Genomic DNA, 20,917 nt, shown 5'->3' on the forward strand with positions numbered 1-20,917 from the left:
CATATCACATAGAGGTCACGAACGTATCTGTTCCTTCATCATGGCGAGGATAAAGATCTTGGAGGTCAACTTCTGTAAAAAAAAATTGAAAAACTTGTAGATTAAATCTGTAGAAGTTTTAACAATAATTTTATACAAATACAGGGTGATTGGATATAGGTATAAAAGGGTGAATGTATATCTAATTTGTTGTCAATTAATGTATAACTGAATCTATCTAAAAATCAATGGTTTCTAAAAAAATAAATAAGGTAAAGATAATGTAATAGGAATAATCGTTTTTAAAATCGAATTATTACAAATTAAAGTTAATTGTTGTTTACAATATGTGTCTGCAGATTTTGAACTACTAGAAGTTGTAGGCATGTTGCATTGCAATAGAAAAATAAATTACATGATAAGACAATGACATATGAGCTATACATTGACCCTTTTGTAGCGTTCACTCGTGTAAATATAGAATTTTTATAAAGTTATAACTTGATATATATGAATTGATAGTTTTCGTATTGGCATTTCCATTGCCACTGCGCTTAGCGCACGATAAAACTATTGAAGTGGCGGCCTCGTTATGGAACTGCAGCGTTATCTTATCTCCTTTTGTTAACGTACGAGCGGTTTTCGCACTTAGTTTGGTTTCCTGGAATTCTTCACGCCCAACGGCGCGCTGATTCAAGTGTATATTTGCACATTTTTGAGTTATTCGTTTGTTCTTATTTACTTGTAGTTCAATGACCGGTTGGTTTGTCTTACGATGCGTTCCCTGCATGTTTGCACGCTCTCCGACCTGATCAAACATAACTGTATGATGTCCAAACTTAATGTAAAATGTGGGAGTTGTTTAAAAGGATTCGAATGTAAATATCTCATTATATCTCTTCGTGTGGAAGTTTTTAAATATTTGTTTAAGAAAATAAGTAAATGAATTTGATGGTACCGTTATTAAGATAATTTTTAGTCGCGTTGTATATTAAATAAAGCCAGGTAGAAAGAAATTATTTAATTATATTTACAAACAAATACATACAAATACACTAGATTTCAAACATATCCTTAGTTTTGATTGAATAGTACAATGCTATCAATTTTGCCATTTGGATGAACTGACGAAAATCGATTTCATACATCTATATACTTTGTTTTGCAAGTTATATTCTTGTATTGCATCTGTAGTAACGGTCGACAATAAAATACAAATAAATATCTGGTACCCTCAATCGAAATCATCTCTGTAATGAGGGTTACATTATTAAAAGTTTCTTTTGTTGGTCGACGTCGTATTCGTTTCAGGCAAAAGATGCCCACTGCAGGGTATAGACTTCCCTCAATGATATCTATGGGGGTAAAAACATATAAACAGAAGAAATAAAACAGACAAAAAGTATGACAATACCATAGAAGAAACATAAGTTATAGTGCCTATATAAATAAGAAAGCTACTGTAATATTTAAGGAGCTGAAAATAGAGAAGGAAGGCGATATGTGTAAGAAATCAAAGCCAAAATAGATAACGAATAAATAAAATTTTTAAAAATATAAGAAGAGAATAAGAAAATAAGTTTGTGAAAAAAAATAGAATAAAAAGACGCTGTACCTCCCAAGATAGGAGGAACGATAGGCCCCTCACCCCCCCACGCTTTTACATAGTTTGACAGGCTGGTTGGCAAACAGTGTAGTAGTACCCAAAAGGTACTTGTATAATAATAAATCAAACTACAAATACACTCTATATCATGGTTGCACAGACTTATTAAGACTAGGGGCCACTCGGGCAAATCATGAACTGATGGCGGACCGGCCGCTAGAAGTATAGGTAATTAAATTTTTTTGGTTTTATTCTGGAATAGAATTCAATATTTTTCGAATGTACGAGAGTATTATTTTTACTGTCAGCGGGCCACCAGTATTCGACCGACGGGCCGCTGTCTATGCATCCATGCTCTATATTAACAATAAAAACATTACTGGAGCTTTCTCTCCGCCACATTACTCCACTCATTCTGCTATAACAGTTATGATAACGTTAATAACCAGAGCATCTGTTCTGCTGCATGACGCGCAGAACAAACGGCCGCTGGAGCCTTAAGGTTTTGTGGAGATCACAAACTGGCAAGCGAAGTATACCTCTACCCTCAATGACAGACTACGTCTGAAGACACTGGACATGGGTCGTTACCGATCCTTTTGCAAATCCATGTAGATATAATCTATGTCGAACAGTGTATGTCCAATAGTCGAAATGGTGATAAAGGTATATATTTAAAATCATGCGCGAAGTACCCGGATGCGAGTGGCGCCAAGGTCTTGTTATTGCAATCGGCGTCTATCGGCTAATGTTCTGATGATGCTGATGAAACGAAGTTTATCGCGACTGAGATCGTAAATACACGGATCGTAATTTTTAACCCTTTCCATACCGCAATTCGTTCCGCCGAAGTGACGCTACAGAACCGGGCATGTGCGCCGCGAAGTGTGCATATTACATGGCAGTAAGCTGATGTTCGAATGTTGTCATTTGTGTTACATATTTATAGATTTTAATGGTATATTAATTAAAAATGGAATATAGGATAATTGTTAGTAATTTATTTAGCTGCCATAAATCGTAAAACAGGGATCTACACATAAGCTCACATTACAAGTTGGATGCCGGCTAACTCCGGCACTGGTAACGAAAGGGTTAAAATGCAAAGGATTAGTATAGAGTTCCATATTTGTATTTTAATTATTACACGATGATGATAGTTTAAATTTACTGATTGCATTGACACCTGGCAGACGGTGAAACTGTCCCGTGTATACGTACAGCGGAACTGTCTAGAACAGGGCTTCTTAAACTATGGGTCGCGACCCCTAATGCGGTCGCGAAGCAAAATTCTGGGGTCAGGAGATTTTAATGTCAAATATTTATATAAACCATTTTACTACTACTTGAATATATTCGAGCGAATTAAAACGGTCAGAATCCAATTGTGCGATTTTTAATTTTAGATTTTTGTATGTTACAAAACGAATTTTAAAACTATATATTTTCATGTGTATATAGTATATTGCTACCTTATAAGTAAATCATCAAAAAATATTAATTTATTTTTCTTTTATATTTGTTTGTGGTCGTCAAGAAACTCGCAATCATAAATGGGGCCGTGAATGACAAAAGTTTAAGAAGCCCTGGTCTAGAACATTCTCTGATTAGTCGCACGTTTCCCACGCTGTTGTTCATGATGTCCCGCGCTGTTTTATTATTTCAAATTTCTCAGGTCACGGAATTAACTGACATCTTTGTGTTACATCAGTTGCGCAAGACGCTTTCGGACAATGGTACAGTCGGTCGCGAATCTCGTTTGCGTCTTAGTGTTGTCTGTTCCGGTTGCGCAACGGCGACTCTCATTGTTTTGGTATCTAAAGCGCTTTCGTTTGCTGCTTTCTCTTCGCGGATTGCGCCGGGACGCGGATTCCCGCGGCGCTGTAATGAGATGTGGTAGCTAGTTTGTTACGCTATCAATACGCATTTATTATAAGATCCTAGAAATTCTTTTTCAACAACACACCTTTGAAATGTTGTATTCGACTCCAGGCTATTTGTAATGTTGATCCTTCTTCTTCCCGCTGCGCTACAATTCTTAAAGAGTGTTGGATTCCTCCACGATCCTGTTCCACCTCGCTCATTATTTTAACATATTTAATGGAATCAGGCGCTACCTCGCGGAAGTCCATCCTAAGTAAGAAAAGGACCAATACTTAGCCACTTCCGCACATGCAGTGTTAGTCGTGCAATGAAATGCACCGCCCGCCAGCCCGCTGATAAATGCGTATGCGGCTAACAATGCGAATCACACAACCGCCACCGCCAAATTACTCAACACTTGTTTCACCCCTCCACGGGGCATCTTCAGGAGTTATGTTACACCGATTAGTACCAAACACAGAGTCTATTACATTAGTACATTATTTTAACATTATAAGTCGTAAGCCACCACCCGCTCAGAACGCTGACCTGCCGAGAAGAGCCGGCATGAAACTCGTTGCTCTTTTAAAAAAATTAACAATATTTCATGTTTACATTATAATATGAATCCTGTAAATGAGTCAATAAACCAAGCTTCTTTCACTTTGATCAAATAAAAACACTTAATGCTATAATAAGATTTATTGAATAATATACATTTAATTTTTGGTTTGAAAATAAGAACCTACCTTATGTTTAACACTAAACATACCACAAGGGGTCAAATGACCCATAGATCAAAAGACCCATGGATCAAAATTTCTTATTTTTTGCGTTTGTAAACGAAATGGTCAATATAATATTTTGTTTAATTATAATAAGTTCAATTTAATTATAATAATTGTTTAATTATAATAAATTAAATTTTCATTAAACATTCAAGCAATAAACATAAAGTCGGGTCATTTGACACGCTATGGTAGAAATGGTATTTAGTAATTGTTGGTATGATTAGTGTAATTTATAATAGATATCTCGTGGTAATTTTTTATAAATGCGTACACCCATATAGACAATAGAAGACGTTAATATTGAGTTAGTTAATTTTGTAAATTCTAGCTTTTATCTAGTTGTGTTCTTCGGTCGTTCTTCTAATGAAGCACACATGTGGTCAGTGTGAGTGATATGTGTGTAATAATGCAATTGACGTGTGCGCAGGTTCATGGGCGTGTGCGTGCACGAGGGGCAGCTGCACGCGCTGACGGAGTACATGGAGGGCGGGTCGCTGGAACAGCTGCTGCTGGGGCGGCCCGCCGCGCCGCTGCCCCAGCCGCTGCGCGTGAACCTGGCCGCCGACATGGCGGCAGGTCTGGCCTATCTACACTCGCTCGGCGTCTTCCACCGTGACCTCACCGCTAAGGTACCACCTAACCTTCGATACCTCATTGACCTAATTTATACTAATTACTAGGCTTCATACAGTCAGAAATATTGGCCTACTTCAAAAAGAACGTATTTAAGTACAACTTATTAATTTAATGTCTTAATAATAAACTTTTAAATGTGGTGTTGACTTTAAAAATATTATAATTACTTATTAAGTACATATAACAATGGTGGCCAAGCTCCTTGATAGTTCGAGCCATTGTTCGAAATTTGAAATATTTGGGGAACTGCTTTAAACACTACGCATTTAAAACACACAAACAAATATTTTTTTTATAAAATTGTATGACAAAGTAAAAAACATGTGAATTGAAGTTAGATATAATAGCACACGTATATGACATCACTCCTAATAATACTTAAGACGCCGGTTAATTATGATCTGTGTTTGGATTTCGTTTATTTTATGGTGGAATAATAATTATTATTATTCACGCCAGTAATTTGTTCCGATTTCCCAGCAGCTGATATGGTTATATAAATTTAAATATTTAAATAATTCGACATCAGAGTCAAAAATAATTGATTCAAAGATCCGCACGTGCCTCGCGAGCCGCAGTTTGACCACCCCTGATATATGACGTAATTAAGAAACTTTTAATTTTTAACCAAAGGTCCAGTACTTTCCAACCTAGTTTTAACTATGCCTTATCTTAGCTTTTATAAAATTATTTCGCTCCCCCTACACACATAGTTTTTATATTAAATCGAAAGTGTTAAACTCGTGTAGAGTCTACTCTCGAATTACCTCCCTGTGGGACGTGGGCCCCTAGTTGGGAAACACTGCAATAGATATAACAGTCGAGTTGTATTCTGCAAAGAAAAATAGTTGAATAATATTTTTTTTTATTGTAATTAATCAAATTATGTTAGAAATATTTTTTCTACTTAAAATATTTCAAATTCAAACACGGATCATTATAATAAATAATCAGTTAAATAAATGACAGAAATATAGTCACCAATTAGTCGATAATTTTTGATGAATTATCGATATTTTATACTTTTATTTAAATGCTTTCGACAAATACAACACTTGTAAAAATGTCAGTTATGCATACCTTTTAAATAATTAATTGTTCTAAATTTGAAAAATGCCTTGAACTAGTTTGATCTTCTTAGTGGTATATAACGTATTAAAAATTTATAACTCGTGTCCCAATGTAGTACTGTGTTTTACAACAGTTATTAATGTTTCAGAACGTATTGCTGAAGAAACACGGTGATGGTGAATACACTGCCGTAGTGGCGGACTTTGGACTCGCGGCGAAGATTCCTCACCCAGTGTAAGTGTTCCTCACCATTTGCACTTCAATTTCTAACCTTGTACCTACCGGGAAACTGGACAAATTATTTTTTCGTTTGTCTTCATTTTACGTAATATACTATATTCACTGGACATATACAGGGTGATTGGTAGATTTTGAAGTTTTAAAGAGTTAAAAGAATAGATCATTAACTGTTAATTAATGTATGTTACACCATAAATAAATAATGTAATGATGATATAGTAAGACAAATAATTTTCAAAATTTGAGTTATTATAATTTAAAATTAATTGTTTTTTAATCCCTGCGGACTGTGCCGTCCGAAATTATTAAACTGTAGCATTTTATAAGTAAAAATAAAGTAATGTAACATATTTAACTCGATAAATGGAAATAGGTGTAAAATCTATGCACTTATTTATTTATTTACTTTATTGGAGATAAACAGTAACAAAAGGCAGTAAGAAAGTACAAACTTAAAAACTTAGAAATGTAAAATTAGTTACAGTTGTTACCTTCTATCTCTCTAAGAACATTTAAAGATTTATAGTCAAACAATGACAAAACAAAGGAAAACATCACTAAACAGGGATTCTCAACCTTCACTTAACCCTTCAAAGCTTTAAAATCTATCACCTGTATATACCTGGACTAAGCTGGCAGTGGCGGACCAGCGGCAGAGGACTGAGACTTGCGATCACAAGTCGCGGGTTCAATTCCCGGGGTACATTCTTATTATACTTTATGCGTTGATTATATGCAATCGCCACTGCTTACAAACAAGTTCAAAAGAGAATGAGCTGCAGTGTCATCTGAGTACCACAATACCACACTAATCGCCAACTCGCCTGTCAAGCGCAACGATTTTGGTATTAGGACCTTGAATAAGTTCTCGCTGTTTTTTGAAAGATGGCGTTGCGGCACTCTGTGCCTAGAATTTCGTACGGTTACAAATCACTAAAGTAGTGCTATATGTAACCTCAAATTATAGTACAATAGAGTTTACCACAGTGTCAACTACATACTCGTAATTATTTGCCTTTTGTGAAAATGTGTACTTTTGTGCCAAATAAAGTGTTTTTGCGGGGAATTTTATTGCACTACTTTATTCAAAAAAAATCTGCAGCAGAAGCACACAGAATTCTCGTTGAGACATATGGTGACAATGCTTTGTCGAATACAACGTGCAGAGACTGGTTTAGGCGTTTCAAAAGTAATGATTTTGACCTTGAAGACAAAGAGCGTTCTGGAGTTATGGCGATTGCCTCGAAAGATGAGTCATTTTTCCGACGGAGGATTCAATTGCTACCAGAGAGATGGGAGAAAGTGGTCTCTAATGATGGACAATACATTGAGTAATGTCATTGTAAGCATTGTATTTTAAATAATTTTTTTTGAAAAAAAAACAGCGAGAACTTATTCAAGGTCCTAATATATCCCCCTATATCTTTTATATCTTCAGGGGAGACTTACGCATTGGGCGTTTATGGACTTAAAAGAGATACGACGTTTTAGATGCCAGTTCTTCGAGTTATAATATAACACTAATAACACCGGTGTATAATATTAAAATGAACATTGTTCAAGTAAATAATTTTTTATATTAAAATATCAACAGTTCAAGCGACAGTTGATTTAATCGCGTAAGAATAGGTAAAAATTGCAAAGGTCCGTCATGATAGAATTATTAACACATTGCCAAAGACATTCAATTGGACATTCGAGACACGCGAATTTGCGTGAGTCTGTCGCGTGTGTCGTACGTTGCGACGCACCCAGTGTTATCTACATGCTATTAGCACGTTGTTAATTATATTTAATTATCGACAGCACTGCTATTTTTTTTTGCACCAAGAATGCAATGATGATAATCGTGTAAAATCAAATTTGATTATTACCACGTTTAACATAAAGCCTAAAGGATGATTGTAGATATAAGGGTGATCGGAAAGTACTGTACTTTCCGTCGACATATTTTACAGAAAAACCCGATTGATTTTTTACCGCTTTAGCATTGAAATAAGTGTACTAGATGGGAAAAGGTTGTTGATAACGAAGGTGAATATAGAGTTGATTAGAAATTAAAACTTGTTAAAATGTACTCGTGTGAATTTAACTTAAGAAAGCGACATTACTTTCCGTTCCCCCTAATAGGTGTATCCTATAAAAAAATCAATAGTTTCAAAAATAATGAAAAAGCGTATTCCAAATTTGTATGAATGAATAATTAGAATGAATTACAGCACCGAGTGATATATATTGCACATCGACCTTTGGATAGAGACAATCGGCTAATTTCGGCTTCGTAGAGCGTTATCTCTGTCCCATACTACCTATTTGACGTTTTGTCAGTCGTGCGACAGAGATAACGTTTGTCTCTTTCCAAAGGTCGATGTGCCATATTTGTCGCCGGGTATTGAATTATTTCCTATCTGTCACTTCAAACATTATAGTGTCTGAAGTTACTGCCCAGTCGCATTCCAATAGGAAAAAAAAATAGTGAAACATATTTCAGGATGATCACATTGTGATGTAATTTATAAATAGCAAATTGTCTATTTCACGTTCACCTGTATAAAGCAACGTTGGAGGCCGACTTTATGAATATCAGAGGGTGATGAGTTCTTTATGTTGAAAATGATTTGTTTATCACCGATCATACCAATACTTGGTACCACTTTCAACCATAGCGGGTAGATTGTATGAAATATAGTTGTAAGGAAGAAAATAAAAATTAAATTTGTTATAATTGATTAAAACACAGTAATGTTGTTTATTGATGATCTGATGTGTAATATATGACACTACCCACAGAAATGGATACCGGCTGCCGAGCGTGGGCTCACCGTGGTGGATGTCGCCGGAGTGCCTTCGCGGACGCTGGTACGATCATCGCTCCGACATCTTCTCCTATGGGATCATACTGTGTCAGCTAATCGCCAGGGTGAGTACACCTGTATGCATTGCCTGTATAACATATACAGGATGATTGATTGAAGGTGGTAAAGTTGCCAGTCTCGCGCCGGCACGATATGCCTACCGACCAACTTTCGTGAGCCAGCACGGCGCTGGCATCGCAAAAAGTAACATGTTAACCTTTTAAGTGCCATGAGGACCGCCGGCTACCTCACGATACCCAACAATAGGTGCCGTCAGGGCCGCCGGCTACCTCACAATTTTTCATCTGTACATCTAAGGAATATTATTTTTTTCCGACCCTCCGGTAATTATTAGCTTCATTAGGCACCTAGCAACTGGATCACGGGATGGTATACGATTTGCAGCATGTTTTAGAAGCGGTTCTCATGAGTGCCAATGAGACCGCGGGCGGCCTCACTTTTTATATAAAATTTACATTAGAATATGTATATAGAAACCTTCCTTTGTATTGAATTCACAATTTATTCATATTTCAAAGCTGGCTTTGAAAACCTATCGTGTTTTCTGTGTTACAAAAACGTGACCCGCCGGCGACCTCATGGTACACCGAGTACTCTGTTGCCTTTAAGTGCCATGAAGGTCGCCTGCGGTCTCAGTACATATTGATATACATAATGTGTTATATTCATTCATAGAATGTAAAGATCCCAAATTTTCACATAAGGAAAGCCTACACTTGATATTTCCATTTGACACCTGGGGAAGTCATGGCCAAAACAGCTTGGCGGTTAGAAGGTTAACATGCTGACAGAGAAGCTGGGGTGAATGTTTAGCACATTTGCTGTCAACTAATGTATAGTACACCGCATCTTAAAATCAATAGTTTACGAAATAATAAACAACTTAATGATAAAATAGTGAGAAAAAGTGTTTTTAAAATTCGTATAACATTATATTATTGTTTACTATACGCCTCTATCGACATTGTACAGTTGAGCGTTATTGGCCTGTCTGCTTCAAAACAATAATGTAACATTTATTTAATTGATCATTTTATACAGGTCTATAAGAAATAGATGGGTTTATAGCCTTTTTTTGTATAAATGAGCAGAACATTTAATCCTTTAGAGCTTTTACTATAATCTACCATCCTGTATAATGCAATTGATGTATTAATGTGGATGTAAAACCAGCACCCAATTACAAATATGACGAAAGGTTCTTCGACCTCTCTGGATGAATTGACGACATAGTCAAGGTTGCAGGAAGTCGCTGCATGCTGCAGTAGGATCATCATGTTGATCTTAGGAATAGGTCTATGCTCTGCAATGGGCGTCTATCCACTGACATAATCGTGATGAATATAGTCGTAGTGTGTTTATATGGCGCCAATTACAAGTGGGCTGTGTTATCCGGGTGCAGGTGGACGCGGATCCAGATGTGCTGCCTCGCACGGACAACTTCGGACTCAACTACGTGGCGTTTGTGGAGCTGTGCGACGAGACCACCGTGCCAGACCTGCTCCGTCTGGCCTTCAACTGCTGCATCGTGAGTATATACGCTACTTACCGTGTACTGCAAAATACATCCAAAACTTTTTTCTTACACGGTCTACCGTTTGTGTATTAGAAAAAGATGCAACATTTTGTGTAAAATCGTGTAATATATAAAATTCTAAATATTTTAATTAAAAATCATGTAGAAGGTTACGTTCCAAAAAAACACGACGCAAATTTGAATTAACATTTTCTATGGGAAACCGTGTAAAGATCGAAGATAAGTCCCAGGGTTGCGAAAATACTACTTTTTAAAATGATATTGAACAAAGTAGATATTTAAAAAACAAAAATAATATAAAATTTTATAACATTGACCGACACCTCGAATTCATTAAACTTGCATAGCAATTAATACATCTAATTTGTCACTTAATAAATTTGTATTTAATGAAGAAATGTGATTTGCAGTACGATGCGAAAGCGAGGCCGCTATTCCCCGAGATAGTGAGCAAACTCGCCGAGATCAAGGAAGGGCTCGACGACTCCACGTGGGGCGGGAACACGCCGAGCGCCAACTTTGACAGGTGACATGACACGAGCTTTTTTTAATTATTACAACACGCATGCACCGATACTTTCTGCCATACTCGGATTGTTTTAAAAGAAAATAAATCACACAATTTATTTACGTTCCCATTTAAACCATACTTCTAATTGACTTGACCTTCCCAAAATATTTTAATACGCTTGGTTGGAAGCGACCTGCATAGAGGGTCTCCAAAGAGCCTTAACCAGGTGGTCTACCCTTATGAGCGGACGACATACCCTCGGGCCGTGTTCTAAACTCCAGAACCATACACTAAATAATAACCACAGATATATCGACTTTAGAAATCAATAATAGTTTGTGTGTGCGCAGCGACGACACGGAGTCATCGGGGCCGCGGTCATGCCCGGGACTGTGGGCGTGGCGACGTCCCACCAGACATCGCTCCGAGGGAAGCCCACACCACCGCGACCGTACGTATCAATGCAAACATACATACACACAGATAACCCAACACAATGTAAAAGATTTAACAAAAACTTAAAAATTACAACCTTAAGTAGTCATGAATTAGTGTTGGAATTATAATTGTAAAACAAAGAAATTAAAAATAAAAAAGACGAAAAAACCGTGGATGGATACTCTGCAGTTCAATTATGATCACAGCAAGGACTAGTGTTTCCCCCAAAATCGCCACGATGAAGAGTCTTGCACTTGCGCTGCACGCATCTAAATATACTATTACAAAATGAGAATGTTAAACTGTTGTACGAAACCTATTAGGAAGGCCTATGGGCTGGCTGGCATGCTGTGGGCGTCCTATGACAGAAATAATGATGATAAACTTATTGGCTTGCTGAATTCCAGGTGGTACGCACAGAGGGTCGCTGTCAGAGCTAGAGTGGGCTTGGCGCGCTGGCGCTGGTGGCGTAAGCGGCGTCGGTGGTGGCACCGTCTCGCACCGGTCTGCAGGGGCCCTGGCCGTACCAACTGCACCGCCGCGACTGGCGCGCCTGCAGCGACTGGCGCACGTGATGGTGCTCCGAGACGAGCACGCAGCACCACGAGCTCCTAAACGTGCTTTGCATGCGTTCCGCGGCGTGCACAAGATACTCGAGGTCAGTATACCCACCACCACCATATCAACCCTCCTCCAAGCACTTGATACAGCATATCTCAAAGTCCAAGTTACAAATGATTATGAACACTAATATTATTACAGGTGTTTAGGTTATATGGTACACTCTTTCCGAAAATCAATGAGGTTTTTTTTTCAAATTTCAAATTACAACATATTAAAATTGATTATTGTTTACTATGTTATATATATTACTATGTGTTATCTGTCACTGCGTACTTTGAACTGCCATAACTTAAAATGGCCTGTAGCGTTACGATAGAAGAAATAAATAAATGTAACATATATCAGAGCGATCATTTTATACAAGTTGATTGTAAATAGATATAATCCTTTCTTAATAATTATTACATGCCAAAAAAGAAACTGTCCAATTTTTATACCCATAACAGATACGAAATATACATTTTTTTAAAGGCCTATACAATCCTTTTGCAAATGGAATTTTGTAAAATATGTCTAAGCTGATCTCTACTCTTCAAAAGGAAAATTTCAAGTTTCTAATCCTCATGGCTCCAGAGATATCTTGATGATACAGTACATATGTGGAATTTATTTTATTTGAAATGTCTAGTGTATATATATAAATCTGCAAAGTTTTGATCAAGAAAATCTCAATGTGAAGAGTTTGGCTGTAAAGCGTAGTCATCGCTTAAAGTGTGATGGGAAGAAGATCATGATTAACAAGACGCACACGAGATGTTCAAGAAGAGACTGCCTGATGACAACAACCTCCGTCCTGCCGCCCACGTACCTCAGGCGGTAGCTAGCACTTGCGCGATATAGTCACCGCCTGAGGTACGCGAGCAGTCGGGCGGGGTAATCGCCGTATACAAGACGCACACGAGATTACTACTCAAGATTGCAACGACAATAATCACTCATTTTTTTTATAAAAATTGTATGTTATATGTAGTGTTATGTTATTCAGGATAATCTTGAAAGTTCGAGGAGTTTGATTAAAAGAATATAAATCCAATAGTTTCTTAATTTATGACATAGTAATATTATATGTTATGTATATTTGTTAGGCCGTTCGGGACACATCCGACTTGAACTGAGTCTATGGGCCCTAATTAATATTAATTCATGCATTTTGACAATTTGCAATAGTATGTCATTGCAATAGTATGTCGAACTGATTCGCACGAATAATATTATCTATCCATATATCTATATAGCCCAAATCGATATCATCTTGTTGGGCACCCTTGAGCCTGTTCACTCTATAGTGCTTCAGCCGAAAATATCTAAAAGTTCGACGGTCTTTTTCCAACTTGCACCTTTTGGCCCATGTACCAATAAAGCCTAATAGTAATGGAAATAAATATTTGTCGTGTGTGAATACATTCGGCAATCTCGCAATCCGGTGGAATAGTAATATCATCATCCAGGGGCCTACGTTCTCCAAGAGGTCATAGGTTAGGCGCAGTCTGCAGCCTGCCACCTCATACTCGCGGAATCTGCTAATGCCACTTGGGTAGCAGTGATAATTTGGTTAAGAAAAACATATTTTAAAATAAATTTCACTGTCTTACTTTTCAAAGGTGTTTCTCTATCATTATTCGTTTCTTATGTTGATGTTTAGATCTACAATAACCTTTTTTTAACTTGAAATAATAACTTTAAATTATCTGTAACTGTTTAAAAATATATTATGTATAAGTAAAGTCATATAGTGTCCAAGACGACAGTTGAAAGAATTTAATTGGATTTGCATTCTGTTTAATTAAGTTTCTCTCTCATATCTTCCGTAGAGCTTACTAGATAGTATGTTAGTTTGATTTGGAACAGTGAAAGGTACTAGATGCCGATGGAAGATTCTGGAAGCTGCTAGAAGCCGCCGAACGCGAGCTGTCCTCGGGTATCTTGTGCACGCCGCGTTTCCACAGCCGCGTGCACAAGATATTCGAGCCGAGCTCGTGTCACCGCATCACGCACTCTGAGGAAAACGAAGATGAAGAATAACTATACAGAATGATTCGAAAAGGTGTAAAATTTGTGTGTGGACAAAATTATTTTATGTAACAATTTTTATATCACTATAATGTTGGACTCTTTCAATGGAAATAAGTTGTGTGGTACTATCGGTAGGCGGCGCCGCGATGTTCATCGGGCTCCCCTCCGCCAGGCTGCACAGGGTGCGTCGGTACGAGCGCAGGGGTTGGAAGAGAGAGGGCTGCGAGGGGCGCGGGGGAGGAGGAACCCCGTGCCTCGTCTCTCCCACCCTCACCGGGGCTCGCTCGTCGTCGCCTCGACGACACGCCCAAACTACACTATAAGGTAAGACACCTTGACTCTCGGAGTCCTAACTCAAAACAAAGTTATGACTATGCAGTATTGTTTGATGGAAGAAATAGTTGTGTGCTGGTAGAATCTCCTTTGATTTTTAAGTAAACCGTAGTAACATCATTTCTTTACGAATCAATGGTTGCTTCCGTATCTTAAGTTTGCATTATGTGGAAAGACATGACTGCCGTATGTAAACTGTACATGTAAACTGCCTGCACCTTTCTCATAGTACCGATAGGCAGCGGCCTGCATATAACGTCTTTCGATGACCTTAAGGTCGTCAGTCTTTATGAGGACATCCAGTCAGAAGCAGTGCAAGCCAGTAGGCAAATGTTGTGCCACAAAATCTATCTGTGTTAAAACGATTCGGCACAATTTTTGTAGCGTAGCTAAAGCATCACATTTGTGTGTCACCCAGGGGGATTCGAGCGCGGAGTTGCGACGGCGCGGGTCGTGCGAGAGCGGCATCTTCTCTGTGGCCAATGAGGAGCTGTGTCAACATCCGAGCTTGTACGGCGCCATGTGTCCTTGCTCGCTCAACGGCTGCCACCGCTGCTGGTGGCGCCGCGAGCCGGCCCGCGCTCCGCCGCGCGACGTGCCCGACGCGCACGAGGTGGCCGACGCGGCGGAGCCCGACGGGCGGCTGCGCATCTGCGCGTCGTGCCTCATCGTGTACGACTGGCTGCTGGCGCGCGGCCGCCGCGCCGCCGACGAGAGTTCACCGCTGGCGCCGCCCGACGCCGACGCCCCCTTCCTTTGCGGCCCGGCCGACGCCAGCGAGTGCGGCGACTACCACGTGCTCGCCAAGTGCTGCTGCTCCGCGCGGGACGACGACGAACTCGCCCGCCTGCTGTCGCGCGCCGCCTGCAAGCGCACCTCCAGCGTCTACACCGACAGCTCGGAGGACGTCGCCTCCCTCGGCTCCGACAGCCTCTACGACGAGCGCCTGCCGCGCAGCACCCGCTCGGCGCAGATATCTCGCATCGTGGAGTACTTCGAGCGCAAGGGCGCCGACTTCCGTTGCGAGCGAACCTTTAAGGGCTCCCGCTTCAAGATGAGCAGCGGTAAGGAGACCCTTCAGTTCCGAGAGCGCGGCGACAAGGAGTACCTGGTGGATGTCCAGCACCGCACGGCGCAGCCCGACGACGGCCGGCGCACCGTGCAGCAGCGCCTCACCGTGTGCGAGGGCGCCGTCAGCTCCAAGTTGCCACTGTTCGACAAACGCTCCTAGCGGCAGCCCTCAGCCACCGCTCTTGTGTCAAATCTAACTCCTCTATGACTTCCATTCGTAGGTTTAAATAAAATATTTCTATTTGGCAGCGTACACGGCGATGTCCTTACCGCATGAGGTAGTATAGGCCAACGTGTATATGGAAATGTGACAATATTTTTTGAGCGAGGCCCCCGCGCGCCTCGAGTTTTGAGTTTGACTGAATAAATAAGCATTTCATTGAGTATGAGATTATAAAATGGTTGTAGGTGAAACTTAGGTTAGTCGAAATCTTTGAGTTCGGTCGGTGTGTCCACGTTCCCGGACGAACTGCACGCATCACGCTACGATACATAACTGAACATTGAACTTATTGTGTAAATATTCATTTCTCTGTTATTTATAATTTATACAGTATTACACGACTTGCCAATAAAGTGTATATAATTTCATATAATAACGTCACATTATAATGTTTAACGGAAAACAAATTTTTATTGAAATACTGATATACATTTAATTTACAGTAGTTAGTTGTTACTAAATTCGTATAATTTCGAAATTATTCGATTTCTTATAACTTTTGCAGCTATTTTCAAATAAATTTATGAGGGTATTCGAATTCGTCCTTTGATATAAAAAGGGGAATAACCTTCATTCGGTTCAAGCGTGTCACACAAGTCCGTCGTATAGTTACGCGTGGACACGAATAAAACACAACAGCCAGCCGTTTTATTCCACAACCGATAAGAAAAGGTAACATTTTAAAATCACCGTCATGTACAAAAATATATTCAGAGCGTCTAGTAAATGGTTATGCAAGTGACGTCACGCGATGAGATCGCGTTGTTACAACAATATATTCTTATCTCAAACAATTCAGCTGGATAATGACAGTTTAAAAATAGTAATTTGGATTTAATACATATATATTATATATTTTTGTAAATAAATTCTAAAAATAATCGGTCATATCGATTGGTTGAGTTTTCATCTTCAGGGTATTTGGTAATGGTGTTGTGTAAATATTGTGACCGGAGTGTGCCGAGACACATATATCAGTTATATTCATTGTGTGTGATCAACTACAACATATACAACATATGTAACTATATAAAATTAAATGTCTAAACCCGTTTAAATGTAAAACCGGTCGTATACTAGTAGAAGCTTATTGACTTATCATATTGGAATATCATAAATAATTAATTTTACAATAATAAAGTGTAATTAAATATGTAATATCTAAAGTTTATTAAGGCTTCTACTAGTATATGTTAAAACAGTGCCAAAACATATATAAATAGTTCAAACGGATATCATATTTATTCTTGAAATTGTTAAAATATAAAAATTGGTGTTGAAACATTTTCAATCATAAATTTAGAGTGGACCTGCCGCCCAGCGGTGGGACGTGCAGGCTGCCTCACGTTCTTCTAGATGAGTGTTGCAGGACATGAGAGCAATTACTTATCCGTCCAAATGTAGCCGTTGGAACGTCTATCCTTATCGCACTGTATTATTTGTCGCCAGCTGTTCTCTGCAGACTGCTAGAGTGATTATCTAATATCATTTGTAATGTGTAGCTGGAATTATTGTAGATAATGATTGTAACAACAATGTTTTCATAAGATTCTCGCAGAAGTTAAAATCAAAATTTTTATATTGTAATTATACAGAAACGATAGACTGTAATATTCCTATTTTTAAATTAATCAAGAAATCAATAAATTGTATTTAATTAATCTTATTATTTGTTTATATCATGAGAAACATTAGATTGTTGCTTTGTTCTAGAACATGCCTTGATATGGATGACCTATTTTTTATTTATGTAGCGATATTATTGATGCTATAATTGTAACTTAGCTAATGCGATGCCGGCCATATGTAATTTTTCTTTATTATCCCTACCCCCCCTCCCCCTGGATAATGTTAAAGTCTCCCCGTCTCATGGCAGTGGTTCAAAGCTTGTCTCAGACAATCATGTGTAGATATATAATGTATTCGTCAAACGTACCTGTTCGGACACACGATTGAGTTTGTGTAAATATTGTGCAATAGGCGGAGGCCATCTTCCACTGTACAGGTCCGGGTTCGTGTCGTACGGTCCGGAACATTGGGAAATCCGGAATGTGAGTTAATCTTTTCATATCGTTATCAACAGTGATCGAAATATGTGTAGCGATTTATTGAAAATTATGTCAAAACGACTGCAATTTTATTCGACTTTCTTGTTTGTATAATCTGATTGATAGGTTTATTTTTAAATCTATATCTTTAACATGATCATATCGAATTGTGACTATCATCATTTAGCAATTACTGTAGAAACAATACACCAATCTGAAAAATTGTCGTCTTTACTCACAGTGATTGTTGAATATTGATATGTTATTTAAAATTAAAATCTTTATCAATTGTACGAAGACATGTTACATTAACACGACAACACCGATCATTGTTAACAACGGTTGACAATCGACTGACATCTGTCAAAGTGAATTGTCACTATGATAGATGTCAAATTGGATTGTCACTATGACAGATGTCAAAGTGGATTGTCATTATGACAGATGTCAGTTTGCTATTGCTGTTCTAAAGGTTCGACACGAATCCGCGGCCCGTGCGAGCGGCGGGTGTAACTTTGGTCGCGACGGTCAAATGTTTCAACGCTGACTGTCTACTTGTACTTAGTCGGGTGATCGCGAAGTTACACCGCGGAAGGCATATCAGTTTCAGAACATTTAGCCCTAGTTATTTGGTTATTTTAGATTAGATCGCCTCGCGTGCGACGGATGTTGATCGTTATACGGGGTGATTTGAAATTTAATATTTTTTATTATTAATGGGCTAATATTTTCGAAGTAAACCCGCATCCCTCGCGCGCGAGGTCACGTGTCGGCGACGTTGCACGTTTATCGGCGTCCTGTATTATTGCATCCACACCCTTTAACACTAGGCACACACGACCTAGACTGTCCATTTATTGTTAATAATGTCGTCATTGTGTACGAAGCCTTATTTAGAATTGTGTGTGTATTGCATTAAAAAATTAGAGACTTGTCGATGACTCGTTAAAATAAGTATACATTTTTTAAATTAACAAGAATTGATCAATGTGAACATGTCTTACTAATTTTATTGATCAAGTTGCGTGGTTGAGTGACGAGTTTCTATTTTCTTAACGTGAAAACTATGGTGGGGTGTAATTAACACTTTTTTTTTTTTAAATCCCGAGTCCCCGAGTCGAGCACGTCGCTGACGCCGTTCAGTTAGTTACGGTATAGATCCTAACGTTCCTCGTTTTAAGGCACTAACGTTTAATTAGGACGATTTGTTGTTGCGGTCGTGTCTTTTACACATCCGAACTTGCAATAGTTATACAATACCCGGCGATAAATATTGCACATCGACCTTTGGAAAGAGACAATCGGTTAGTTTCACTATCTCTGTCCCACACTACCTATGTGACGTTTTGTCAGTTGTTGTATTACGTGCGACAGAGATAACGCTCTACGAAGCCGAAATTAGCCGATTGTCTCTTTCCATAGGTCGATATGCAATATTTATCGCTGGGTACCGTACATAGTTGGGCCGACTGAGGCGTTTAAATTACAATTTGTAAGATGAAAGGTGGTATTAAATATATTTTGTTTCAATATCTGTTTTATTTGTACATCTTTATTCATTATTGAATTTTTAATCATATCTGTTTTTATGCGGTGGATCAGGACCGCATAAAAGAAAATAATTTGTTTCGTTTTCACAGGAACTGAGACAGGAAATATAAATTTAAATATTGTAATAATTCGACAATATAGCTAAAATAATCGTTCATAGAACCACAGTTTGGCCATCAAGGTCGCGGTCGTAACCAGCGCCTTGTGCAGCGCAAGACCGGTCATTGTAGCGATATTTTTCATTTGTCCAACCAAATTTAAAGTCTAGAACTTACAATTCCAAACATATCGTAAACACTCAGTACATATAATCAGGATATCTCTTTATATAGACCCTAAGGTAAGCGCTTTTAACTCTCTGCTACTTCTATGAAGCTGTCATTGTAAGAACGACAATATTTATAACAATGTAGCGACAACAGCCGGCTGGATATAGGCCGTTACATATACCTTTCTCTGTCGCAGACATCATCCGTCGCTCTCACACAAACGACACGTGTGATTGGCTGTAAAGTACGGATTGTGATTGGTTGATAAATTTACTTCTGGGTTGCGTTAACATAGCTCTAAGGTTTGGTATAAATATATGGATCCTTTCGTTCTGTCGGCTCCAATGAAGCTGTAAAAGTCCTCGGGCTATCAGCAACAACACCAAAACAGAATAAGTAAGAACATTCTCTCTATCGTTCGACCTCGTCATCGCAACAGCGTGGGCGATCCGAGGTAGGATCAGTACAGTAATACCCCGCTTTACGCGACCCCGTTATACGCGGTTTCACTATAACGCGAATTGCAAATTTCGCGCTCAAATGCCTCGAATTACGCGAAAGAGTGCGTATAAATATAATGAGTCATCAACTTCTCTATGGTGTCTTGACCATTTGTCAAACAATTAAAAACAGTGTTGGGTGTTATGAACGTATTTTACAAGAACGTAAACATAACGTTACCCAAAAGACAATAGATGTATTTATCCGTAAAAAATAAGAGTATGTTTTGCATAAAGTGTTCCTAGAATTAAAGTGATTGTTTAAAATGATTTGTATTTTTTTGTAATAATTTTTGTCTATGTTTAATCATAAACCTCGTTATACGCGAATTTCAGTTAACGCGATTTTTTTTTGGAATGTATCCCTCGCGTAAAGCGGGGTATTACTGTATCCTTCCTTAGATTGCCGAGCGGTCCACGCCGCCCTCTAAACCTCACTCCACACGCACTACACCAGCATCAACACTGACACGACCAGGCAAGCTTTGTCTTGCTTCAACCTTCATCGATGTGTCAAATGTAGGTTGGGAAACACGAACGCTTTAGTTTTTGGCACAGTTCACGTTTCCTTCCGCTCCGTGACTTCATATCCGACGAAGTTATAAAAGCCTTAGTCCTAGCAACAAATATCTTCGAAACAGAATAATACAGTAAGTAAATTCTTTCAGTTTTAGCTAACGGACCTTTGTTTTTGTCAGCTCATTGTCGAGTTGCAATAATAAAATTTAGTCTGTAAA

The 20,917-nt window shown here is 38.6% G+C and overlaps 1 protein-coding gene across 2 annotated transcripts in view; it reads left to right on the forward strand.

The window, feature by feature from the left end:
• The window catches only part of cdi (center divider), a 180,237-nt gene extending 160,847 nt beyond the window's left edge, over nucleotides 1–19,390 (forward strand). For both annotated transcript variants that reach the window (XM_068774258.1, XM_068774259.1), the window contains exons 3-11: nucleotides 4,667–4,868; nucleotides 6,095–6,180; nucleotides 8,977–9,106; nucleotides 10,465–10,590; nucleotides 11,010–11,125; nucleotides 11,461–11,561; nucleotides 11,956–12,206; nucleotides 14,321–14,509; nucleotides 14,937–19,390. In XM_068774258.1, coding sequence (XP_068630359.1) covers nucleotides 4,667–4,868; nucleotides 6,095–6,180; nucleotides 8,977–9,106; nucleotides 10,465–10,590; nucleotides 11,010–11,125; nucleotides 11,461–11,561; nucleotides 11,956–12,206; nucleotides 14,321–14,509; nucleotides 14,937–15,749 — 2,014 coding nt within the window. In that variant the 3' untranslated portion in view covers nucleotides 15,750–19,390. The remainder of the gene's footprint in view (nucleotides 1–4,666; nucleotides 4,869–6,094; nucleotides 6,181–8,976; nucleotides 9,107–10,464; nucleotides 10,591–11,009; nucleotides 11,126–11,460; nucleotides 11,562–11,955; nucleotides 12,207–14,320; nucleotides 14,510–14,936) is intronic.
• The last annotated feature ends 1,527 nt before the right edge of the window (nucleotides 19,391–20,917 follow it).

Source organism: Battus philenor, unplaced genomic scaffold (genome assembly GCF_028537555.1).
Source record: "Battus philenor isolate CCGP_79_NKW_IND1 unplaced genomic scaffold, ilBatPhil1.0.hap1 SCAF_7, whole genome shotgun sequence".
Classification (NCBI taxonomy): Eukaryota; Metazoa; Arthropoda; class Insecta; order Lepidoptera; family Papilionidae; genus Battus; species Battus philenor.